Here is an 18,817-nt window from a genome sequence, read left to right as displayed (position 1 = left end):
TGTAACACATGGAATCTCTTAAATTACATCAAAATATGTATTTTCAGCATTTCACAAATTGCTTTCATTCAAAAGAATACAAATATGCAAACATTTTATGATTTATTGCTAGTTTATTTAAACTCTTGCAGTGTAGAGGGACACTGTTTACCAGTTGTAGCTTTTGCTAAAAATCTGTGATTCATGAAAAATCGAATGTAAATTTAGCATACTGCCATTATTTCATGTGCGTAAATGTAATACAAGCTCAATTTAGGGTTATACAGGCTAGAAGTAATGACATAAATATATCGTGCTGTAATATTTGTATACTGAAACAAATGAATATACACGCGATTGCTGTTATATAACATGATTTAATGACAAATATTTGATTTGAATATGACTCATGCATGACCATTTTAGAGTGTCTGTTTTTATTAAAAGCTTCAAATTCTCTGTGATCAAAATCATGTACAAGATGCAAAACAAACATACATACTTAAATACAAAACAAACATCATAAGGGTGAGCATTGTTCAAATTCTGTTTATTTATAGTACATTAAATTCTGAAACAGTCAACCAAGCTTGTAAAACAAAGTGAAAATTCAAGCAAATTAAAAGCAATCCTATGCAGTTGCTCTTTAACCCAAGGGACTGGGTTCATTCCATAAAGACTCAGCTGAGTGAAACCCCTCGGACCCCCCTCTCTCCTGGAAAATGGGAGTGGCCAATCACAGTCACCACACTGTGGCCTCTTCCATTCACCTCCTATTGCGGGGGGAAAAAACGACTCTGCAGATCATACAATAATATGAGGTGTCTCTGTGTGAATATTTTGTGATATTTAATTTTTCACAAAAAAGTACTTAAAAAAATACTAATCACCTGACATCACCTTGCTCTGTTGAATCCCTAAAATCACTTAAGATTGTGTGGAATAACCTTCATTTATCATGGAATTAATCTCTAATAACACTGAGTATTAATGAAGAGTGAACAATATGCGTAATGCCATTTCAACCAGCCATACTGCTACAACCAGAAACAGAACTGATATGCAAACAGAATCCATAAGAGCATAACACTCACGGAAATAGTCCCTGATCACATCAAAGAATAAGAAGTTCCTCATAGCCATCTTTAGTACCTGAATGCAATGTGAATTTTTTAACCACCTGATGTAAATCAGAGGGTGGAAATTTCTGATTTGAAATTGATGAAAGAAAGAAGGGATAACTACGATGAAATGATTTCCTAACCAAAATGCTAAGGGCAGCAAGACTTGGCGCTGATATACATTTTCCGAGCAACAGGCGTCAGCTCCCTAAGTTCAGACTGATAAGGTCCTAAACTGAAAATAAATTAACAAGCATTCACACTATAGCGCAAGTCAGAGCATAGGTATATAGTCTCTGTGTGAGTAAAAGGTGCCAGCACATGGAATGGCAACACTGGGAGTGTGAGATTCTTCTTTTTTGTTGTTAAAAATTAAACATAGAGATAAAAAAAAAAAAAGATAAATAGGGCAGACGGTGTCCATGAGGGTAATATGGTAGTGGTGCGTTTATAATAAGTGGTGGATGGTTTGGGTGAGGGAGGGCACAATGAGGTGGATGATCAGAAACGGATGAAGGTGGCATCTATCTGCCTGACACTGGGAAGAGCCAACATGATCTTGCGTCTGTATTGAGGGTCCTTCTGCAGAGGGTTTCTCTCCAGATAGACAGTCTCTAGACCTTTGGTGTTCTTGAGTTCATCCAAGTCTCCCCAGTTATCAATTTGGTTGTCATTCATCTGTATAAGGAAGAATGAAAAAAAAAAGCTTTTTAACAATGCTTTGTAATTTTTATACGTTATTAAAGTAAAAATAAAAAAAATAAGCATTGATACTCCAAAGTATGATTTTTACATATACTGCCATTCAAAATAAATAAATACAATTTTAATTCAGCAAACATGAATTCAACTTTAAGTAAAGATTAAGTATTTCTAAATGCTGTTTTCAATATTGATAATAAATGTTTATTGTTCAGCAAATCAGAATATGAGAATGACCATGTGACACTGGAGTAATGATGCTGAAAATTAAGCTTTGCCATCACAGGAATAAATGATATTTTAAGATATATTAAAGGGGTCATGAAATGCAGTTGGCAGAAGAAACTTCAGTTTCTCAGACAAGTCATAAAAAATAAATTTCAGCCATGCATTTCTAATTATCGAATCTTTAGGGAAGGCTATTCAAAGTTTTGGAAGTGCAATTTCTTTACATCCTCTGACAGAACAGTAGTACTGATCTTGTGATTGATGGACAGACATGAGCTTTTAAGATCACACCTCCTTGATTTTATATGGTGATCATGACGTCACAACTCCCAATTTCAAATATGAGCTTCAGAAGGGCAGAAAAGATGTATATAATTTAAACTGGGGAGTTAGTTTTAAGTTCTCACACTTGCAGTATGTTTTTATTGTACACTTATGAATGTAAATATCAAGAACATTTTGATCCTCCACTTAATGACCCCTTTAAAATAGAAAACGGTTACTTATAACAGTAACGATATTTCATAATTTACGGTTTTTAACTATTTTTGATCAAATAAATGTAGCCTTGTTGAGCATAGGAGACTTATAAGATAAAAAAAAAGTGAACCTGTCTTTATTTTCTTACCCAAAATTCTTTTAATTCAGTCAAATGGCTGATATTTTCAATCTTTTTTATCCTGTTTGCAGCGATATCCAAAGTTGTCAGCTTTTTCTAAAAAAGAAAGGGAAGAAAGATGAAAGATATGTATTTTCAAGAACTAAAATATTCTGGGGCAGATAAAAATAAAACCACTGATGTGACGACAGATCAGAACACAGACACATCCCCTGTGGAGAAAAGATGCAGTGGAGAGGCAGAGAACTTCAGAATAGCTGGAGAAACGTGACTATTAAACAAAACTACCTGATTTCAGCCTGACAGCTTCTTAACATGCATTTTATAATGGTTTTTTTAACTTGCAAATTGCTACAGATATTTAACAAGATTTAAGGCACAAACATTTTTGTGCAAATTTAGAAGTATTGCATCTGTGGGCAACCATGCTAGATCTTACATTGTTCTCCAGGCCCTCGATGACTTCGATGCCATTATGACTCAAGTAAAGCTCTCGCAGGTTCACAAGATTCTGGAGTCCTTCCAACTTCGTGATGCGGTTACTCTGTCAGACAGGAACAGATGTTAACACCAACGGAGAAGGCAAATTTGGCTTAAAGAAAAAAAAAAAAACCTTTCTAGCAAAAACGCACCTGGATACTGAGAACCGTCAGACTGTGCAATCCATCAAGGTTCTGTAGCTGAGTGATTTTATTTGTGCCAAGGAACAAACTCTCCAAAGTAGTAAGAGAATCCAGATTCTCAATAACCTAAAATTTGCATAACATAAGCATTCGCATACATAAAATTCAAGCCAAGACACGGAGTAAGTAAAGAAGAATATGTAACATAAAGAGCAGATGTGGTCTCGGATGTCTCACCCTGATGCGGTTAGAGCCTAGCTCAAGCATCTGGAGGCTCGCCAGTTGATCGAGGTTGGCAATGCTTGCAATCTTATTATGAAGCAGGAACAGCTTCTTGATTTTTGCGAGACACTCCAATCCCTCAATCTTCCTCAGTAAGTTGAACGATACATCTAGCTGCCTGCAAATCACGATCACAAATGAGGCATGTTTTTCAATTCTTCAAGTACAAGGGATGATACAAATTTTTAGAAAATATTTTATTAATGTATTCATGTTGGTTTTTTACAGTTTTGAAAGAAACCTTTATACCACTTTCCTCTCTGTGCTTTTTTTTATTTTTTAATGATATTTAGTTTTTTCCTGCATGCCAGTTGCACCACTTGACTTTGATTTTGTGGATACATTTTTTTAGCAGCTTTTTTTTTTTTTTTTTTTTTTTTTTTTTTTTTCGCAAAACAATCATGCTAAATTACACTTTCCTTTCAAGATTTTTATTTAACAAAGCTTCTTCATTATGATATTAGGGCAGTTATCCTGACATCTGTGTCCTCCCAAAAAAATGTCACGATGAATTTGAATAGAAAAATTTAAAACCTTTTGAGAAATTGAATGCATTAGTATTAAACTGGTAAAAAAAAAAACACTGACTGCAAACTGTTGAACAGCAGTGTGTAAATAACTTATGTATTTAAAAAAAAAAAAAAAAAAAATTCTGACTTACTCAAGCTCTGTTAGGGCCTGAAGATTCTCTAGTTTGCGGATCTGGTTGTCATAAAGATCGAGTTCCCTCAATGAGACGAGGCTGTCCAAGTTCTCAATGCGTTTGATGAGGTTTTGCCTAAGAGAAATTGTCTGATGATAGAAACACAGAAAATTACTAAATTTAAGACCTGTAATTTGGCATAATTAATTGATACTCCAAATAAGCAAATCTATACAAATCGTTATCCAGTAACTAGACTCCCCCCTCCTCCCAAAAAACCCCCCAATACTCTCACCTTTGCCTTCCGAAGAACCTCCAGACCCTCAATCTTCCCAATGCGACAGTGGACCAGATCCACATCCTAAATAAATAAATTAAGACACAATGAATCATATTGCTAATAACATCCATCTGTCTACGCTTTCAAAAACTGAATGTTTCACCTCCTCATCTGGGTCTAAGGTTATGGTGTCCATGTCAACAGGTGACTCCTCGGGTACTAAAAAGGGAAGTGAGAGAAGCGATAAGGAAATGGATCATAAAACCAATCATTTTAATTGTTTTCCTCACGCCAAGGTGGTCTCACCAGTCGAAGGAGCTTGCAAGGAGTCGACCTCTCCATTGAGACTCTTCCTCTTGGTCTCATCATCACCAGATTCCTCAGATTCACCCCTCCTGTCAACTTTAAATCACAGCTTTTATGAATAATTAAGACACACCCACAGTACTAACCTTTATACAAAATACCACTGCTGTTATCTGGGCCAAATAATCGTGATAGCACAATTTCATTAGATGAACCCATCCCATACACACACCCTCATCCCACAGCAGCAGCATCTAGCAAACTGTGCTGATACAGCAGCTGGAAACAAATGGAGGCGTCTGATAGCTCACATGCAGGTTCTCCTACACTTTATCCATCCGAACAGGTGAGACTTTAACAGGTAACAATGTGAGCTGGTGGGCTACATTAGCTAACCAGCAAGGTGTGCTGGCTCTGACGCCCTGTCCACTACTAAACACACAGCTGAGCAGAGGTCTGGCATTTAAATACACTCAAAATAGCAACCAAGAAATGAAGCCGCTTTTATCGCCATTTCATGCGTGCAGACTATAAGAGTAGCTTTAGCTAGCTGTGTGATAAACGTAAACAATCACACATTTCTGTCTGAATGAATGGTAAGAGCACACGAATGTATTAACTGATTAAAAATAGAAACAGCTTGGTTATAAAGAGAGAGAACAAAAAGAATAATCGCTGTTTTTTAGAGGTTCCGTTGAAAATAAGTCATTTTAAATAAACAAGTCAGCTCACCTTCCATCTCTTGAGGCTCTCCGACAGATAAAGTCGCCATTTTCCTTTAATCCCGCCCACTTTGCTAGATGATTGACACTTGGATCAACCAATAGCAAACCTGCAATCCGTTTCCTACACCCTTTGAAATGATCTATAAATAATTTACGATTATATAATAAATTTAATACACGACAAAACCAAACGCAAAAAATGCTCCGAGATTATTTTTTTTTAGCTATTATAAATAAATCTGTTGTTATTTCTCATTCACACCAATTTATTCTCATTTAAATATATAATTAATGAATCCTTATTTTGTTTAGTCTTTTATTGAGAGACTTTGCACTGTTACATTGTTCGGAGCCCCAGCACTTCAGCCATCTAATTTCATATTCAATTTCATTCAAAAAAACATGACTTTTACCATTTTTAGACCCATGAATTATATAATGTTTACCAGGTCATAGTTAATGTTTAATTAGGTAGTCAGAAATGTATATGTCCATTGACCTCAGATTGAAAACCATTGCTTTATTAGAATGACAAAGCACACAATTTGACATTTTATTAAACCAACTAATTTCACATACTGACATGAAACATGGCACAATGAGTTCTTTGATGATATATTAATACATTTAGCTTTCCAAATATTCACTGTCTATTCTTTCTTTAAGATCGTGATAAAAGCCTAGGGTATTATACAGTTTCACAGTTACTCATTTTTACTTCAGTTGAATGTATGCTATTTTTAGCCACTGTTGATACTATAAAGAGACAATCTGTGACACTGCAACAGTTTTGTATACAAACAAGTATAGCAGGTTGGATGATTAAAGTGGAAGAAAAAACACATTAGCCATTATAGTCCTTCAGGTAACAAGTTTTCCATGTTTGCAGCATTCTCTTTGTATTATGAGGTCCATTTGATTAAAAAATAACCTACATAATGCCAAGACTATATATGCAATTAGAAAATATTAACTAAAATTACATGAAAATCACAACCGCATTAATGAATGCTTGTATAAATTACAATACAATAAATGGATGCACTGTGTGTATGATAAAAATAAAGAGCAGCAAAACCTCGAGTTAAGGCTCTTTATATTAATTCATTTGCTCATAACCCCCCCCCAAAAAAGAAAAAAACAGTAGTTGGATTAAGGCACTGATTGATTTTTAGTGCCTAATGACTAAAATATTGATTGGCAAAATCATAATACTATGAGTAGGACTTGTGCTGTAGCCTGCCACTTCATCATCATAATACCACTGGATTCACAACTGGGTGATTTGGATTTACACAAGTTGTAAATCTGTAAAATCCCCCATGATTTGGCAAAACTGTGCCTAACCTTTGATTGGGACAAGTTTCCAAATCCAGATTGGAAATCGTTCTGTTCAAGTGTTTTTCTCAGTGACAGAGAGAACTGCCCTAAACCCGTTCACAGAAGAAACTTGTATTAATCTGATAAATCAGGGCTGGCTGTACCAGTGCATAGAACGCTGAAGAGCCCTCTCCCAGCTCTGCAGTACACCTCTGTATGGGCCGCCCTTGTCCCAATCTGTTTTACTCCTTCGGGGAAGGAAATGTTGGTCTGTGGTCAAAAGCTTCTTCAGCTCTTCTTGGGTCCTCCAGTAGCCTAAAGGACAGTTCAAAATAAAATGGGCAGATTAAATCTTTAAAGTCTGACATTTGAAATACATTTATTTTTTAATGATTTATTGAACTTTTAGGCAAAAATCAGGAAAAAAGTATTTATGTGATTTTGATGAGTACTATATTTGATGCATCAGGTTATGGCTCATTTAGTATGATACATGAAAATATGAAGCTCATAAAAAAAATAAAAAAAAATAAAAAAAAAAACAATTGAAAAACATGCAATTTTGTACAGTTGCTGATATTTATATGGCAAAAGTAAGATGAAGTCCTGATTCTTGTCATTTAAATCAGAGATCTTTATAACAGTATAGCAGACGACTTACATAAAATGCATATAAGTAAATAAATAAATATCAGCTGTAACTTTATATCTCCCAATAATATGTCTTAGTAAGTTGATAGAGGCTTAGGGCCAGATTTACTAATCAGGGCAAATTAGCGCAAGAACGCAATTCCAAAAGGTGTGGAAATTTCTGCGGGTTATTTACTGACAACATGCAAATTAAAAACACAGATGCAACATCTCATTTACATATCGACCAATGCAATATACCAAGCGCAGTACAAATTAACAGTCACAAATAAGCAGAGCTGATGCTCATCAGGTGCGGGTGATCTGCTTATGACACAGGTGTAAAATACTTTGACACTCTTTTTTTGGGCATTAAATAATGGCGCAAATACCAGTAATCTGACAAGCAAAACGTAAGTAAATTGTGTGGTCTGATTCATTTTAATACTCTCCTCCCATAAATTTTGCGTCTGAAAGGGAAACTTCTACAAATGCATATTCAATAAGATCAGGCGCAAAAATACTGTCCACATCTTTTCAGTGATAATTCTTCCCTGCGCTCTTTAGTAAATCCAGACAGTACTATTTTAACGCCCAAGATGGTTTGCGCTGGTGCAAGCTGTAAATATACTTTAAGAACTTCATTTGGACAACTTTAAAAGCGATTTTCTCAATATTTAGATTTTTTTGCACCCTCAGGGTCCAGATTTTCAAATAGCTGTATCACGGCCAAATACTGTCCTATCATAACAAACCACACATCAATGGAAAGCTTATTTGTTCAACTTTCAGATCATGTATAAATCAAAATTTTAGAAAAATTTACCCTTATGACTGGTTTTGTGGTCCAGGGTCACATATAGATAATCAAGTAAACCAGTAAAAGTCACATGTACCTTGTTTTGAAAATTATACTAAAAGGCTTGCTAAGCAAGTATAGACTATCAATCAGATAGTTGAAGGTATGTAGTAGATTGTGCACAACGGGTTTTTCAGAAAAGTTCTGATCATGTAGATAATTTAGAGACCTTAGAAATTTGATTACCAACTATGATACAGAGTTAAAGCGGATTAAGCCTAGATTAGGAAGAGTTTATTTGCTGCACTCAAATGTGGCTGGATCCTTGCCTGTTCCAAGTCCTGCAACAAAAGCAGCTCCAAGGCAGGACATGTCAAAGTGGCTTGGACGTTCTATCTTACGCCCCAACAGATCAGCTGTGAGTTGCATGATGAAATTATTGGTGCAAACACCTCCATCTGCCCTGTAAATGTGTAGCAAAATGTGTGCACAGAAGTTTAGACAGGCAGGATCAAGCTCAATGCAGTATGACACACAAACAGGGCAAGACCCTCACCTGATTTTAGTGATAGGAATATGGGTTTCTCTAAGCATGACTTCAAAGAGCTGCTTGTTCCTGAAAATCAGAATTGCAGTTGAATTGTGGCATGAGAATTACCATGTTATGACTAGGAATGCACTGGTTGATACTGATCCAAGTCCAACACAGTCCCGTAAAAATGTTAACTATTTTAACTATTGAGTTGGGTTTATAGGGTTCAACCTTCATGCTTGGTTAAAATGAATGTTTTCGTGTGAATCATACTAAATTGCCAATACAAAATCATACTGAATATGAATATAAATCCTACAAATACAAGATCATACTAAATTGCTAACTTGTTTAAAAAATAAAAACGTGCATATTCGTCTGAGATGGGGTTGGAAATGTAAAATTTTCACATTATAATGTACAGTATGAAAAATGGAGATTCACTTTGAGAGTGAGACAACAATCCAATAAAAATCCAATATCTGTGATAACCATTATATCATGCATCCCTATTTATGACATGCATTTACAGTGCAAACATGAAGAAACAGAAACACAATTCTACAGGATATATAGTGGAGTTGGAACAGAAGAACATGAGAAGAAAACTATCCTAGGCTATTGACTTTGGCCTTTATTTCTCTGCTGGGGGAACTTTTGAAACGATGAGAAAGTTGGAAAGAGTCTCTATTTTGAGGCCTGAGAACTACTCTAGATTGGTATAAAATGCCAAGGGACAGTGGTTTGAATCCAGTCACCTTCTCATTTCTGTTTTCTGATTGTACACCAAAGCAGATGATAATTGAAGAACTCATTTTAAGAATTTAATGTGCTTTATAACCCAAGTGACATTTTCGTTCCTGCAAACACAATTTGAGATCAAATGGCCTAAGAATTTGCAGGTTTTCTGGGGATAAATTTGGTCTTTTCTACAAATTTCATAGCGTGACCATTCCTTGCAGTAAAGAACTGTAGTAATAATTTAGCATTAAAGAATTCATTGTGGATAATTCATTTTTAGATTATTAAATGAATACAAATTAATTTAAATACAATAAATTATTAAAATATTGTGCAAAATAAAATAAGCTAAATTCTACAAACAGGATTGGATATGCTTCAAAACACATACAGTTGAGGACAAAGTCTATTTACATTGTCCTGCAGTGTTCTGATGCTCAAATATTTTCAGTTCCACCGGCGTTAATCATTTATTTAGGTTATCTTGCATTTTATCAGAACAAGAACAGATGATTTGAAGCAATCCAGCACTATGTATATGAGAACTGATTGATTAATTTAGCTTGCACAGTGTTTTAGTGTAGATGGTCATATACTAGTGTCAGAAATTAACTTTTGTTTTTATTACGGGCTGATATTTACCCATTTTTCCCAAAGCCCTGGTTATTTTCTGACCTTGACACAATAAGTGCCTTTTGACATTTTATAGCTTTAACATATCACATTTTTTGATTCATGAGACATCTTATGTTGATGATACAGTCAGATCTTGCAAGCTCACCTGAACGCTATAGACTCCAGAATGGCTCGAACAAGATGTCTCTTGGTTGTGGAAGGTTTTAAGCCCATGAAAGAGGCACAAGCTTTAGGATCATTCATAGGGGCCTGTTGCATATCAACAGAGAACGTCTTGAAATGACACGACACTGTATAAAATTCTCTTGTATTTACAACAGAGAATGAACAGCAACTTAAAAGCAGTATGACGGATGCACACAAAAAACACACCTGTAAGCCACTGAAAGAAGGCACAAAATACACTCCGTCTGAGTCTTCCACACTAGTGGCTATAGCCTCAGTCTCCTTCACATCAGAAAAGAGCTCTGTAAGACAGGCATCAAAGAAATTACGCTGCAATAATAAAATTATTTATTAACTTAATCCAAGTTAAAAAAATTCTCATAATGGAGTGGAACATGCATCTACTATCTGGAATTAGGGGTGTGCGAAATTGGCAAAAAATAACATCTCAATATTTTCTGGGATTTTATCGATAACGATAATTAGACGATATTTTGCTGAGCGTGTTATTGTGCTGGTATCTTAAGGACTGCCGTGGAAAGCTGACTCCTAAAATTTTTGATACTCTTCATATTCTGTGGTGGTCAGGTAACACTGATAGAAATGAATCTTTTCCTATAAGTTTAAACAGATTTTTACATTTTATGGGCATTTTTTACCTTTATAAAGCCATTTTTTCTAAAAGTGTCCATTATCTTTTGAGTCACATTCTTACATTTAATCAGTGAATTAGAATGAGACATTTGGGCTGTTACCAAGCAAATGAAATCAGTATCAACAAAATTCATGTTTGCAATGCAGAGAAAACAGAAGCTGCATCTGAAGTGGCATTTAGATGTATTCACACACTGTTTAATGCAGGACAGGAACGCATTTACAAATGCATAAATAATGTTTTGATATATTAAACAGAAAATGTTGAATACTGATATTTGAAATGATTTAAAACATGAAAAACATCAAAAAAAAAAAAGTCGAAATGTGAAATTAAAATGAGCAAGTCACTGTTAATAAGTGAATCATTGCGATTGAACCAAATTATTTAAAGGTTGAATCATTCAGGAACGAAACACCGCCATGTTGTTCAGAGACGTAAAACAGTGCTGTGGCTGTTTGGAATGATTTTTGTTGGCAAAATAGAGCAACAATAGGCAATATGGTGTCTAAAACATAATTCTTTTTAACTTCTTATTTATTGAGCTGTTGTAAAAAAATCATCATGGTAATTTTTGGAGAAAAACGGCACATAGTTAAAATAAATATATACATTTTCTGCCTCCATGTCTTGATTTTGTGATCATTCTAAATGCATTTTATTAGACTGAATCATGCAGTGAAAGAACACACTCTAAATGCGCACTCGCACAAGTCTAGACTTCACGTAATCTAAGCGTGCGCTCTGTAGGGGTGTTTTAAATGGTTTTTGTTAAAACGTTAAAACAACAATTACGATATTAATCACAGACGATATATATCGCACACCCCTATCTGGAATGGCTTTTTTTTGGTAGTGAATAATGCATAATCAAGTTAAGAAATATGTGTGGGCTTGTAAATGCACATTAGTCCTCCTCCTCACCTAGATCCTGGGCCCATTTAATGGCAGCACCTGTTCCAGCAGCATTACTTTCGGCCAGATACACGACATCAGCACCGATCTTCCAGCCCACCAGCGGATAAAGGCCTACTCAGAAAACAGATGAAAAAAAGAGAGATATAAAGAGGGACCAACAAATGGATGCATTACGGTCTCCTTTCTCGCTCGCCACACAGATTGATGATGAGTAATGGGTCACATGGTGCCCTAACATGCTGTTTCCAGTAATGTACACTACCATTTGAAAGTCTGAGGTTGGAAAGATTTTTTTAATCTTTATGAAAGTCTCTAATGTTCACTGAGCCTGCAATTATTTGATCAAAACTATTGTAAAAACAGTAACATTGTCAAACATTATTACAATTTAAAAGAACTGTTTTCTATTTTAATATATTTTTAAAAGTATTTTATTTTTGTGCTAACAAACCTAATTTTTTAGCAGCCACTACTCACGTCTTCAGTGTCACATGATCATTCAGAAATCATTCTAATATGCTGATTTGGTGCAAAAACATTTTGTATTGTCAGTGTTGAAAACAGTTGTGTTGCTTAATATTTTGTGCAAACCATGATACATTGTTTCAGGATTCTTTGATAAATAAAACAAAAGAACAGCATTTATTTGAAAGAACTTTTGTAACATTATAAAAGTCCTCACTGTCATCTTTGATCATTTTAATGCAACATTGCTGAATAAAATATACTTCTTTTGAAAAAAAAGGTCACTTTGAATGTTAGTGGATACTAAAAGCCACAAAACTTTTGATTCCATGCAGTCAAAAATGCTGTTTAGTTGGCTGTGTAGATGTTTTAGATGTTTCTTTGATTATTTAGGTCTAGTGGTTTAGCAGTATTTCTTTCATTTCAGTTGAATTCCAATTGAATACTGTGAAAAGCTTAACCAATAAGGTACGAGCAGCACTGGAATGACATACCAGCAACAGACGTGTGTGGTTTGTTTCCTGTATTGATGTCCATAAAGGTCCCTGTGCCCATAGTAATTTTCACATCACCAATGTCAAAACAGCATTCTCCAAACATGGCTGCTTGTTGGTCCGCCATCTGTGACAAAGACATGAAATGTAGGGTTGTAGCACCAAATACAAAAACAAGAACACACACATATATTATTAAAACTGCATGACAACATTTATACTCACAACAGACATGATTGGGATGGGCACCCCGAATATGGACGGATCACATGTGCCAAATTTATGACTAAATATGAGAAAAAAAGAGCATTAATTGTTTAGTCAAAAGTGACCTAGAAGGTATTTGGAAATATCAGAGCAATTCAGGTTGCATGATTACCTGGTGTTCTGCACACTGGGGAGAATGGACAGAGGTATAGAGAGGAGTGAGCAAGCAAATCCACTCCAGCACATCTGATGATCACACAACACACACACACTATGAGCACACACAACATCCTACGAGCAGGCACCAATTACAGAAGCATGTTTTCAGACACTATATGGACAAATGATAAAAGAACAACAACGCAAAAAGATAATTCACCCCAAAAAATGATGGATAAAAAACATTTTTGGAATACTGTGCACCAAGCATGTGCATTCATTTTTGAGGTACATTTTGATTTACTTTAAACTGTTATGTGCCGTGACAAAGGGGAACAAGTTTCACCCTGTTCCTCAAACAAAGCAATTGTATATTAAAGCGCAGCACATTTTCTCTTTTTGTGTCCCATGTTTGAAAAAACGTCATACAGGGTTGGAACAACATGAGAGTGAGCAAATGATAGCTTCCATTTTTGGGTGAACTACCTCTAACTATCTGTTTTTAAATGTCTGATACACGTGTTTGTACTGTAGTCCACAATTCAGAGGTAATGGTCAGATAACAGCAATCACACAAATATAGTAATTGGACAGTTGTAACTGACCTGATAGGAATCAAATATTGCGGTTGCACTGGCATTAGAGTAATCAGTAGCATGAACCAAGCCTGCAAAAAACAAACAAATAATAAAAATGGGGCTGTCAAATGATTAATCACATCCAAAATAATAGTCTGTGTTTACATTTGTTTGTATGCTGTGTATATTTATTCTGTGTATATAAATACACACATGTATTTAAAAAAAAATACACACAGACTTTTATTTTGTGTGCAATTAATCGTGATTAATTGTTTGAATTAATTGTAAAAAGGTATGCAAAGGGATTTCAGATTGACTCACCATTATTATTGATAATAATAATAATAATAAGAGCACCAAATCATCATATTAGAATAATTTCTGAATGATCATGTGACATTGAAGACTTTTCCATCACATGAAAATAAAATACATTTTAAAATATATTAAAATAGAAAATATTTCTTTTAAATTTTAATATTTCAACAGATTACAGTTTTAACTTTTTGATCAAATAAATGCAGCATTGGTGAACATAAGAGACTTCTTATAACATCATTAAAACCAACCAACTTGAACCATTCTGAACGATAGTTTATGTGATTAATGAATGCAAAATACAATTAAATAGCTTGAAACACTACACACTGGCTCCTGGCCATCGTTATCACTTGATGTGTCAAGTTGGAAAATGTGACAATGATAATAAGCCCTGTAAAATCATCACTGTGTATATGTGGCAGCTTATGATTAATACTCATAACACTGGTGTGTGACATTCATTCACCTTTGTCAAGGGTTGTAGGCAAATTGCTTTCTAAGAATAGTGTCAGTCAGTGATGTAAGATATCAGATCTGTGGCACGCTTTCATTGAGCAGATCACTCTGAAGAGCCTCTTACAGATCAAACTGGTTTTATTTCAGCAACCTCTCAAAGAAATCCAGCCAGAATACTTTGCACTCAGCTATCTGATTTTCACTGTTCAAATTATGTCTATACAAGAGGACAACATTTCTATTTCATAATGAAATACCCACCTTTAGTCAGTTTGTACAGCAGCCAGGTGTCTATGGTCCCAAAATAACAGGAGCCGTCTTCGACTGCCTGCCACAACTGAGGAGAGAGGAGGTTAAGGATAAATATACTAGTCCTAGAGAAGACAAATGCTGAATGCCATATTTTAACTACCTGAGGAATGTTGTTCAAGGCCCAGACAAGACGCAGTGACACATGCTGGGTGGTAAAAACTACCAGGCTGGCTGCAAGGAACCGCTTCTGTCTGGTGAGGAAGTGCAGCATCTTCATCACTCCGTGTACCGTCTGCCATAAAACATACATGCAAAGAAATGTTTTTAAGCAATAATAATAAATGAAAACTTTCCGAATTGTATTTACTCTTGGATCATTCAAGATGTAGATGAGTTTCTCTGAACAGATTTGAATAAACTTAGCATTAAATCACTTGCTTACCATATTTGTTTAGAAGTGTTTTGGACTGCATTTACTTGTATTTGGTGGTTAAACTGTGCATATTTCTGATTCTGACAAGCTGATGTTTTCACTGGAAAAAGCAATATTATTGATAGAGGACTCTTCTATTAATTGGTTAAGTTAAAAACGTCTAAATGATGCATTTGTTTCTTACAAACACACTGTTTGAACTCTCATTCTGACGGCACCCATTCACTGCAGAGGATCCAAATGATGTAATGCAAATCGGTTACGATGAACAAAAGAAAAAAAACCTATTCACTTTTAATTAAAAAACTTAAAAAGACTTGACAAGAAAAGAGTAACATGAAGAAAAATAAAACAGTAGACCGCCACCTTCAAGCTTGACCTCTGCCCTCGGTGATAAGATACTGAAAACATTTTACTCTGTTGAAAGTTGTTCAAGTATAACCAGTTCTATCTGCGACTACATACACAGGGATGTTTGCTCTGCAATTACATGGGTTGAAATTTCTCAGACATTCAAAAATGTACAAACTGACATTGTTTTGTCTCTGCAATGATAGGACAAAACTAAGTAATGTGAATGCAGTAGGACCATTACATGACCACACTAGGTTTCAAACATGAAACTCAAACCTGCCACTAAGGAGGGCATTCTGCTGACTCAAACATGAGCACTTTTAGCATGTGTAACAAAGATCCTCACAGGCCAAATATTCCCATCCACATTCACAGTCAGCACCTTACACAATTATATCGGCAATCCGTGCTCGAGCAGTCAGAGCGGTTCTTGTTTCACTGCTGTATTGCTCATTTAGCTTACAGGACAAACACTCATTCACTGACGTACACAATGAACGACAAACACTACGATCTGTCACTGTCCAAACAATACACACTTTGTTTGCAGTAATAAACTGCGGTAAACTGGTATTTATTAACTGCTATTAAATTATATTATTTAGCCATTTGGCGATTATTAGCAACTGTACCCACTCCTAAAAAGTATCAATAGCTTGTCAACACATACACAGTTATTTTTTATATAGTATGGGTTAGTAGAACAATTTTGTAAGCATTTTATTTGTAGTGATAGAATTACACTATGGTTCACTAAGGAGTTTGTAAGTTTTTGAAAAGTCTCTTATGCTCATCAAGGCAGAATTTATTTGATCAAAAACAGTAAAAACAATAATACTGTCCGCAATTAACAAATATATCCCAAGATGACATCATGCACAGATGTCTCACCTTCATAGTGCAGGACCTGTTCCACGATCTCACCAACTCGGCTGCCCTCATGTCCTGCCACGTGATGAAATTATGAAACGGTTTTCCTGTGCTTCTGGAGATGATAACAAAAGAATACATGTCACCTCAGTCAGTTCACTCAGTTTTCTGCAAAACAATCACGGGATTTAATATATACAAACCTGTCCCATGTTATGAACGTTGCCCTCTGAGTTGAGATGCCAAGACTTTCCATTTGGCACATCTGTAAGCCTGAGTCTAAACCAAAGAGACAGAAGAGGAGAGGAGTCTTGTCATTATTGTAAACTCATGGACCTACATTTATCACAGAGGTTCTCAACCTTTTTGACTACAAGGCCTCCCTTTGTCCAAGACAATATTTAAGAACCTTTCTATCTAAACTGATATGTACCTCTGGCACCTCTGTTGCAGTAAATATAACTCTAATTTCTAAAAAGATGATGCGAGTTTAACATCCTTATTTGTAGTGTTTTTAGCATATCAATTAAGATTATGTTCATGTAATAAAATTAAAATAATTGCATCCTTCTAGATGTTTGCTAAGCACTTATAGTGGGCCTCAACCACTAATATATCAGACTGCACATCAAAATGATTTACAGTAGCCCTGAAAAGTACATTAACACCTTCTCATATCGAACATCCAATATGCTGAATTCATTTGTTTTAGATTCTCTTTCCACACGGATTATTTAATGTATGTATGTATTTATTGGTAAACAAACACTACATTCATAAAAGGCAGCATGTGAAAGTAATGCTCAGTTTAAATGCTATTATATTTTCACTGTCATACTGAAAGTTTGGACTGTAAAATTGTACAGTGTCATATTACACATTAACATACGTGCAATAACACTTTAATAATATGCTCCAGGATGTAATTACAAAAATCCTGTTCACTCACGGTTTACTTAAAAAAACAAACACAAAAGTAATTATTTTAATTTAAAATATTTAATAACGAGTATCAAACATGCATTATTCATAATATTTTATATAATCAACCTGTTAAAAATGCAGACAGTAAATGCGTTGGGATTGATAAATCTTGCAACACCAGTAAAAATAGTCTGTTTTAATATCATTTAATTATAACACAGTTTATTCACACAAAACAGAAAGATTGACTGCAGTTTGTTATTGAATGTGCAATATTTGTTTGCAAGCATACCACTAGGTTTAATGTTCTAAAATCTGATGCAATGACATTTATTTAAAAAAAATGTAAAGTAATTTAAGTGTCCAAAAAGTTTTTGGGTGCGACCTTGAACTGCTCCTTTGACTACAGTCACAAACCCTTTCCACAGATCCTCAGGGTCAATCTCTACCCATCCAGGCTGAGGATAAAGTAGGGACACCTGTAACAAGGAAGCTGCTGTCAGATTTCACACACTGGCACGATCCTGTAAGTCAGTCATCCTGCGGTCATTTACCTTCGTGGAGCAGGATCCCCTGATACTGGCGCTCTTGTCGTACACATGGCACCTGATGGAGGTTGTTCCCACATCAACAGAGAGAATGAAAGTCTCTCGTTTGCTGAAGCCGTTTCTCTGAGTCCCCATCGCACAATGAGTTCATTCAAAAAGCCGCAAGCCTACTTTAGTCACCATGGCTGCGAGTAACTTATATCAGGGAGGATCCAAACTGGAGTCAAATGATCCCGTTTTCAACTTTGCTCCGTGGACCTTTGAGTTTCACTCCTCCATAGACTTGAACGCCAGACCACTGGCAGATGTTTAATCCGATGAGATTCAATGTGTTCATTCAAAGGGGTGTTTTGAATGGATAAATAATAATCGAAAGCATATTATGTATGTCCCCAAACTTTCCCCAACTCGCGCCCTATTTTAAATAGTTTTAAATCGTTAAACAGTCGTTTGTTTTCACCAGTCAGTGATAAAAGTTACCGAAACTTGAAGTGGACGCATTAACTTCTGAAAAGACCGCAAAATATTGCAGGCGGTCGATTAAGCACAAATCAGTACGTCACACATCAGTCGATAGGTGTGGAGAGTTCTTAAAGAGACAGAGCACCATTTCAGAAAACCATTTCACCATTACGAACGTCAAAATTACTGGAAGAGACTTTTACATGTTGATACAAGAGTAGCAATCATGTTTCAAACATGAATTTAGAAGCTCCAGTGTTTTTGCCAATAAGATGCTCAGACAATCATTGCATTTCTTATAGCAACTTGTTAACATATTATTTTCTGGGTTGTCCTTGAAATTTAGGTCATAACTGAACAGCTTTATAAGCCAGGCCATTAGAGGTC

At 35.4% G+C, this 18,817-nt stretch overlaps 2 protein-coding genes across 3 annotated transcripts; both read right to left on the bottom strand.

Annotated features, from left to right (window-relative positions):
• Positions 1-512: 512 nt before the first annotated feature.
• ppp1r7 (protein phosphatase 1, regulatory (inhibitor) subunit 7) lies at positions 513-5,581 on the bottom strand. Of its 2 annotated transcripts, XR_013782006.1 has the most exons (11): positions 5,516-5,581; positions 4,784-4,879; positions 4,641-4,696; positions 4,493-4,558; positions 4,216-4,346; positions 3,510-3,672; positions 3,282-3,398; positions 3,089-3,193; positions 2,659-2,745; positions 870-1,778; positions 513-752 (listed from the first exon to the last, which is right to left on the bottom strand). XR_013782006.1 is itself a non-coding variant. In XM_079378590.1 (10 exons), the coding sequence occupies exons 1-10, from the start codon at positions 5,553-5,555 to the stop codon at positions 1,602-1,604; spliced, it is 1,038 nt and encodes a 345-aa protein (XP_079234716.1). In that variant the 5' UTR covers positions 5,556-5,581; the 3' UTR covers positions 513-1,601. The 2 variants fall into 2 exon arrangements, 1 of the variants encoding a protein (XP_079234716.1); XM_079378590.1 differs by having other exon boundaries at positions 513-1,778.
• Positions 5,582-5,818: 237 nt separating this feature from the next.
• gk5 (glycerol kinase 5) lies at positions 5,819-18,529 on the bottom strand. Its single transcript, XM_079378949.1, has 16 exons — positions 17,975-18,529; positions 17,806-17,899; positions 16,700-16,775; positions 16,518-16,611; positions 15,000-15,131; positions 14,849-14,924; positions 13,835-13,896; positions 13,243-13,316; positions 13,089-13,149; positions 12,864-12,990; positions 11,911-12,015; positions 10,539-10,633; positions 10,312-10,415; positions 8,814-8,873; positions 8,587-8,720; positions 5,819-7,143 (listed from the first exon to the last, which is right to left on the bottom strand). The coding sequence occupies exons 1-16, from the start codon at positions 18,101-18,103 to the stop codon at positions 6,977-6,979; spliced, it is 1,590 nt and encodes a 529-aa protein (XP_079235075.1). The 5' UTR covers positions 18,104-18,529; the 3' UTR covers positions 5,819-6,976.
• Positions 18,530-18,817: the final 288 nt, after the last annotated feature.

This window comes from Barbus barbus (assembly GCF_936440315.1).
Source record: "Barbus barbus genome assembly, chromosome: 26".
Lineage (NCBI taxonomy): Eukaryota > Metazoa > Chordata > Actinopteri > Cypriniformes > Cyprinidae > Barbus > Barbus barbus.
Note: the sequence above shows the minus strand (reverse complement) of the source record. Positions and strands in the feature narration are given on the sequence as shown.

What these genes read in the sequence shown, in the direction of transcription:
- ppp1r7 (XM_079378590.1), bottom strand. Translation starts at nt 5,555, where the DNA reads ATGGCGACTTTATCTGTCGGAGAGCCTCAAGAGATGGAAG. An exon ending in CCTTAGACCCAGATGAGGAG is followed by an intron (nt 4,559 to 4,640) that starts GTGAAACATTCA and finishes TTATTTATTTAG; the next exon opens with GATGTGGATCTGGTCCACTG. An exon ending in TCGAGGGCCTGGAGAACAAT is followed by an intron (nt 2,746 to 3,088) that starts GTAAGATCTAGC and finishes TTTCTTTTTTAG; the next exon opens with AAAAAGCTGACAACTTTGGA.
- gk5 (XM_079378949.1), bottom strand. Translation starts at nt 18,103, where the DNA reads ATGGGGACTCAGAGAAACGGCTTCAGCAAACGAGAGACTTTCATTCTC. An exon ending in GCTGTACAAACTGACTAAAG is followed by an intron (nt 13,897 to 14,848) that starts GTGGGTATTTCA and finishes TGTTTTTTGCAG; the next exon opens with GCTTGGTTCATGCTACTGAT. An exon ending in CCCAGTGTGCAGAACACCAG is followed by an intron (nt 13,150 to 13,242) that starts GTAATCATGCAA and finishes TCTCATATTTAG; the next exon opens with TCATAAATTTGGCACATGTG.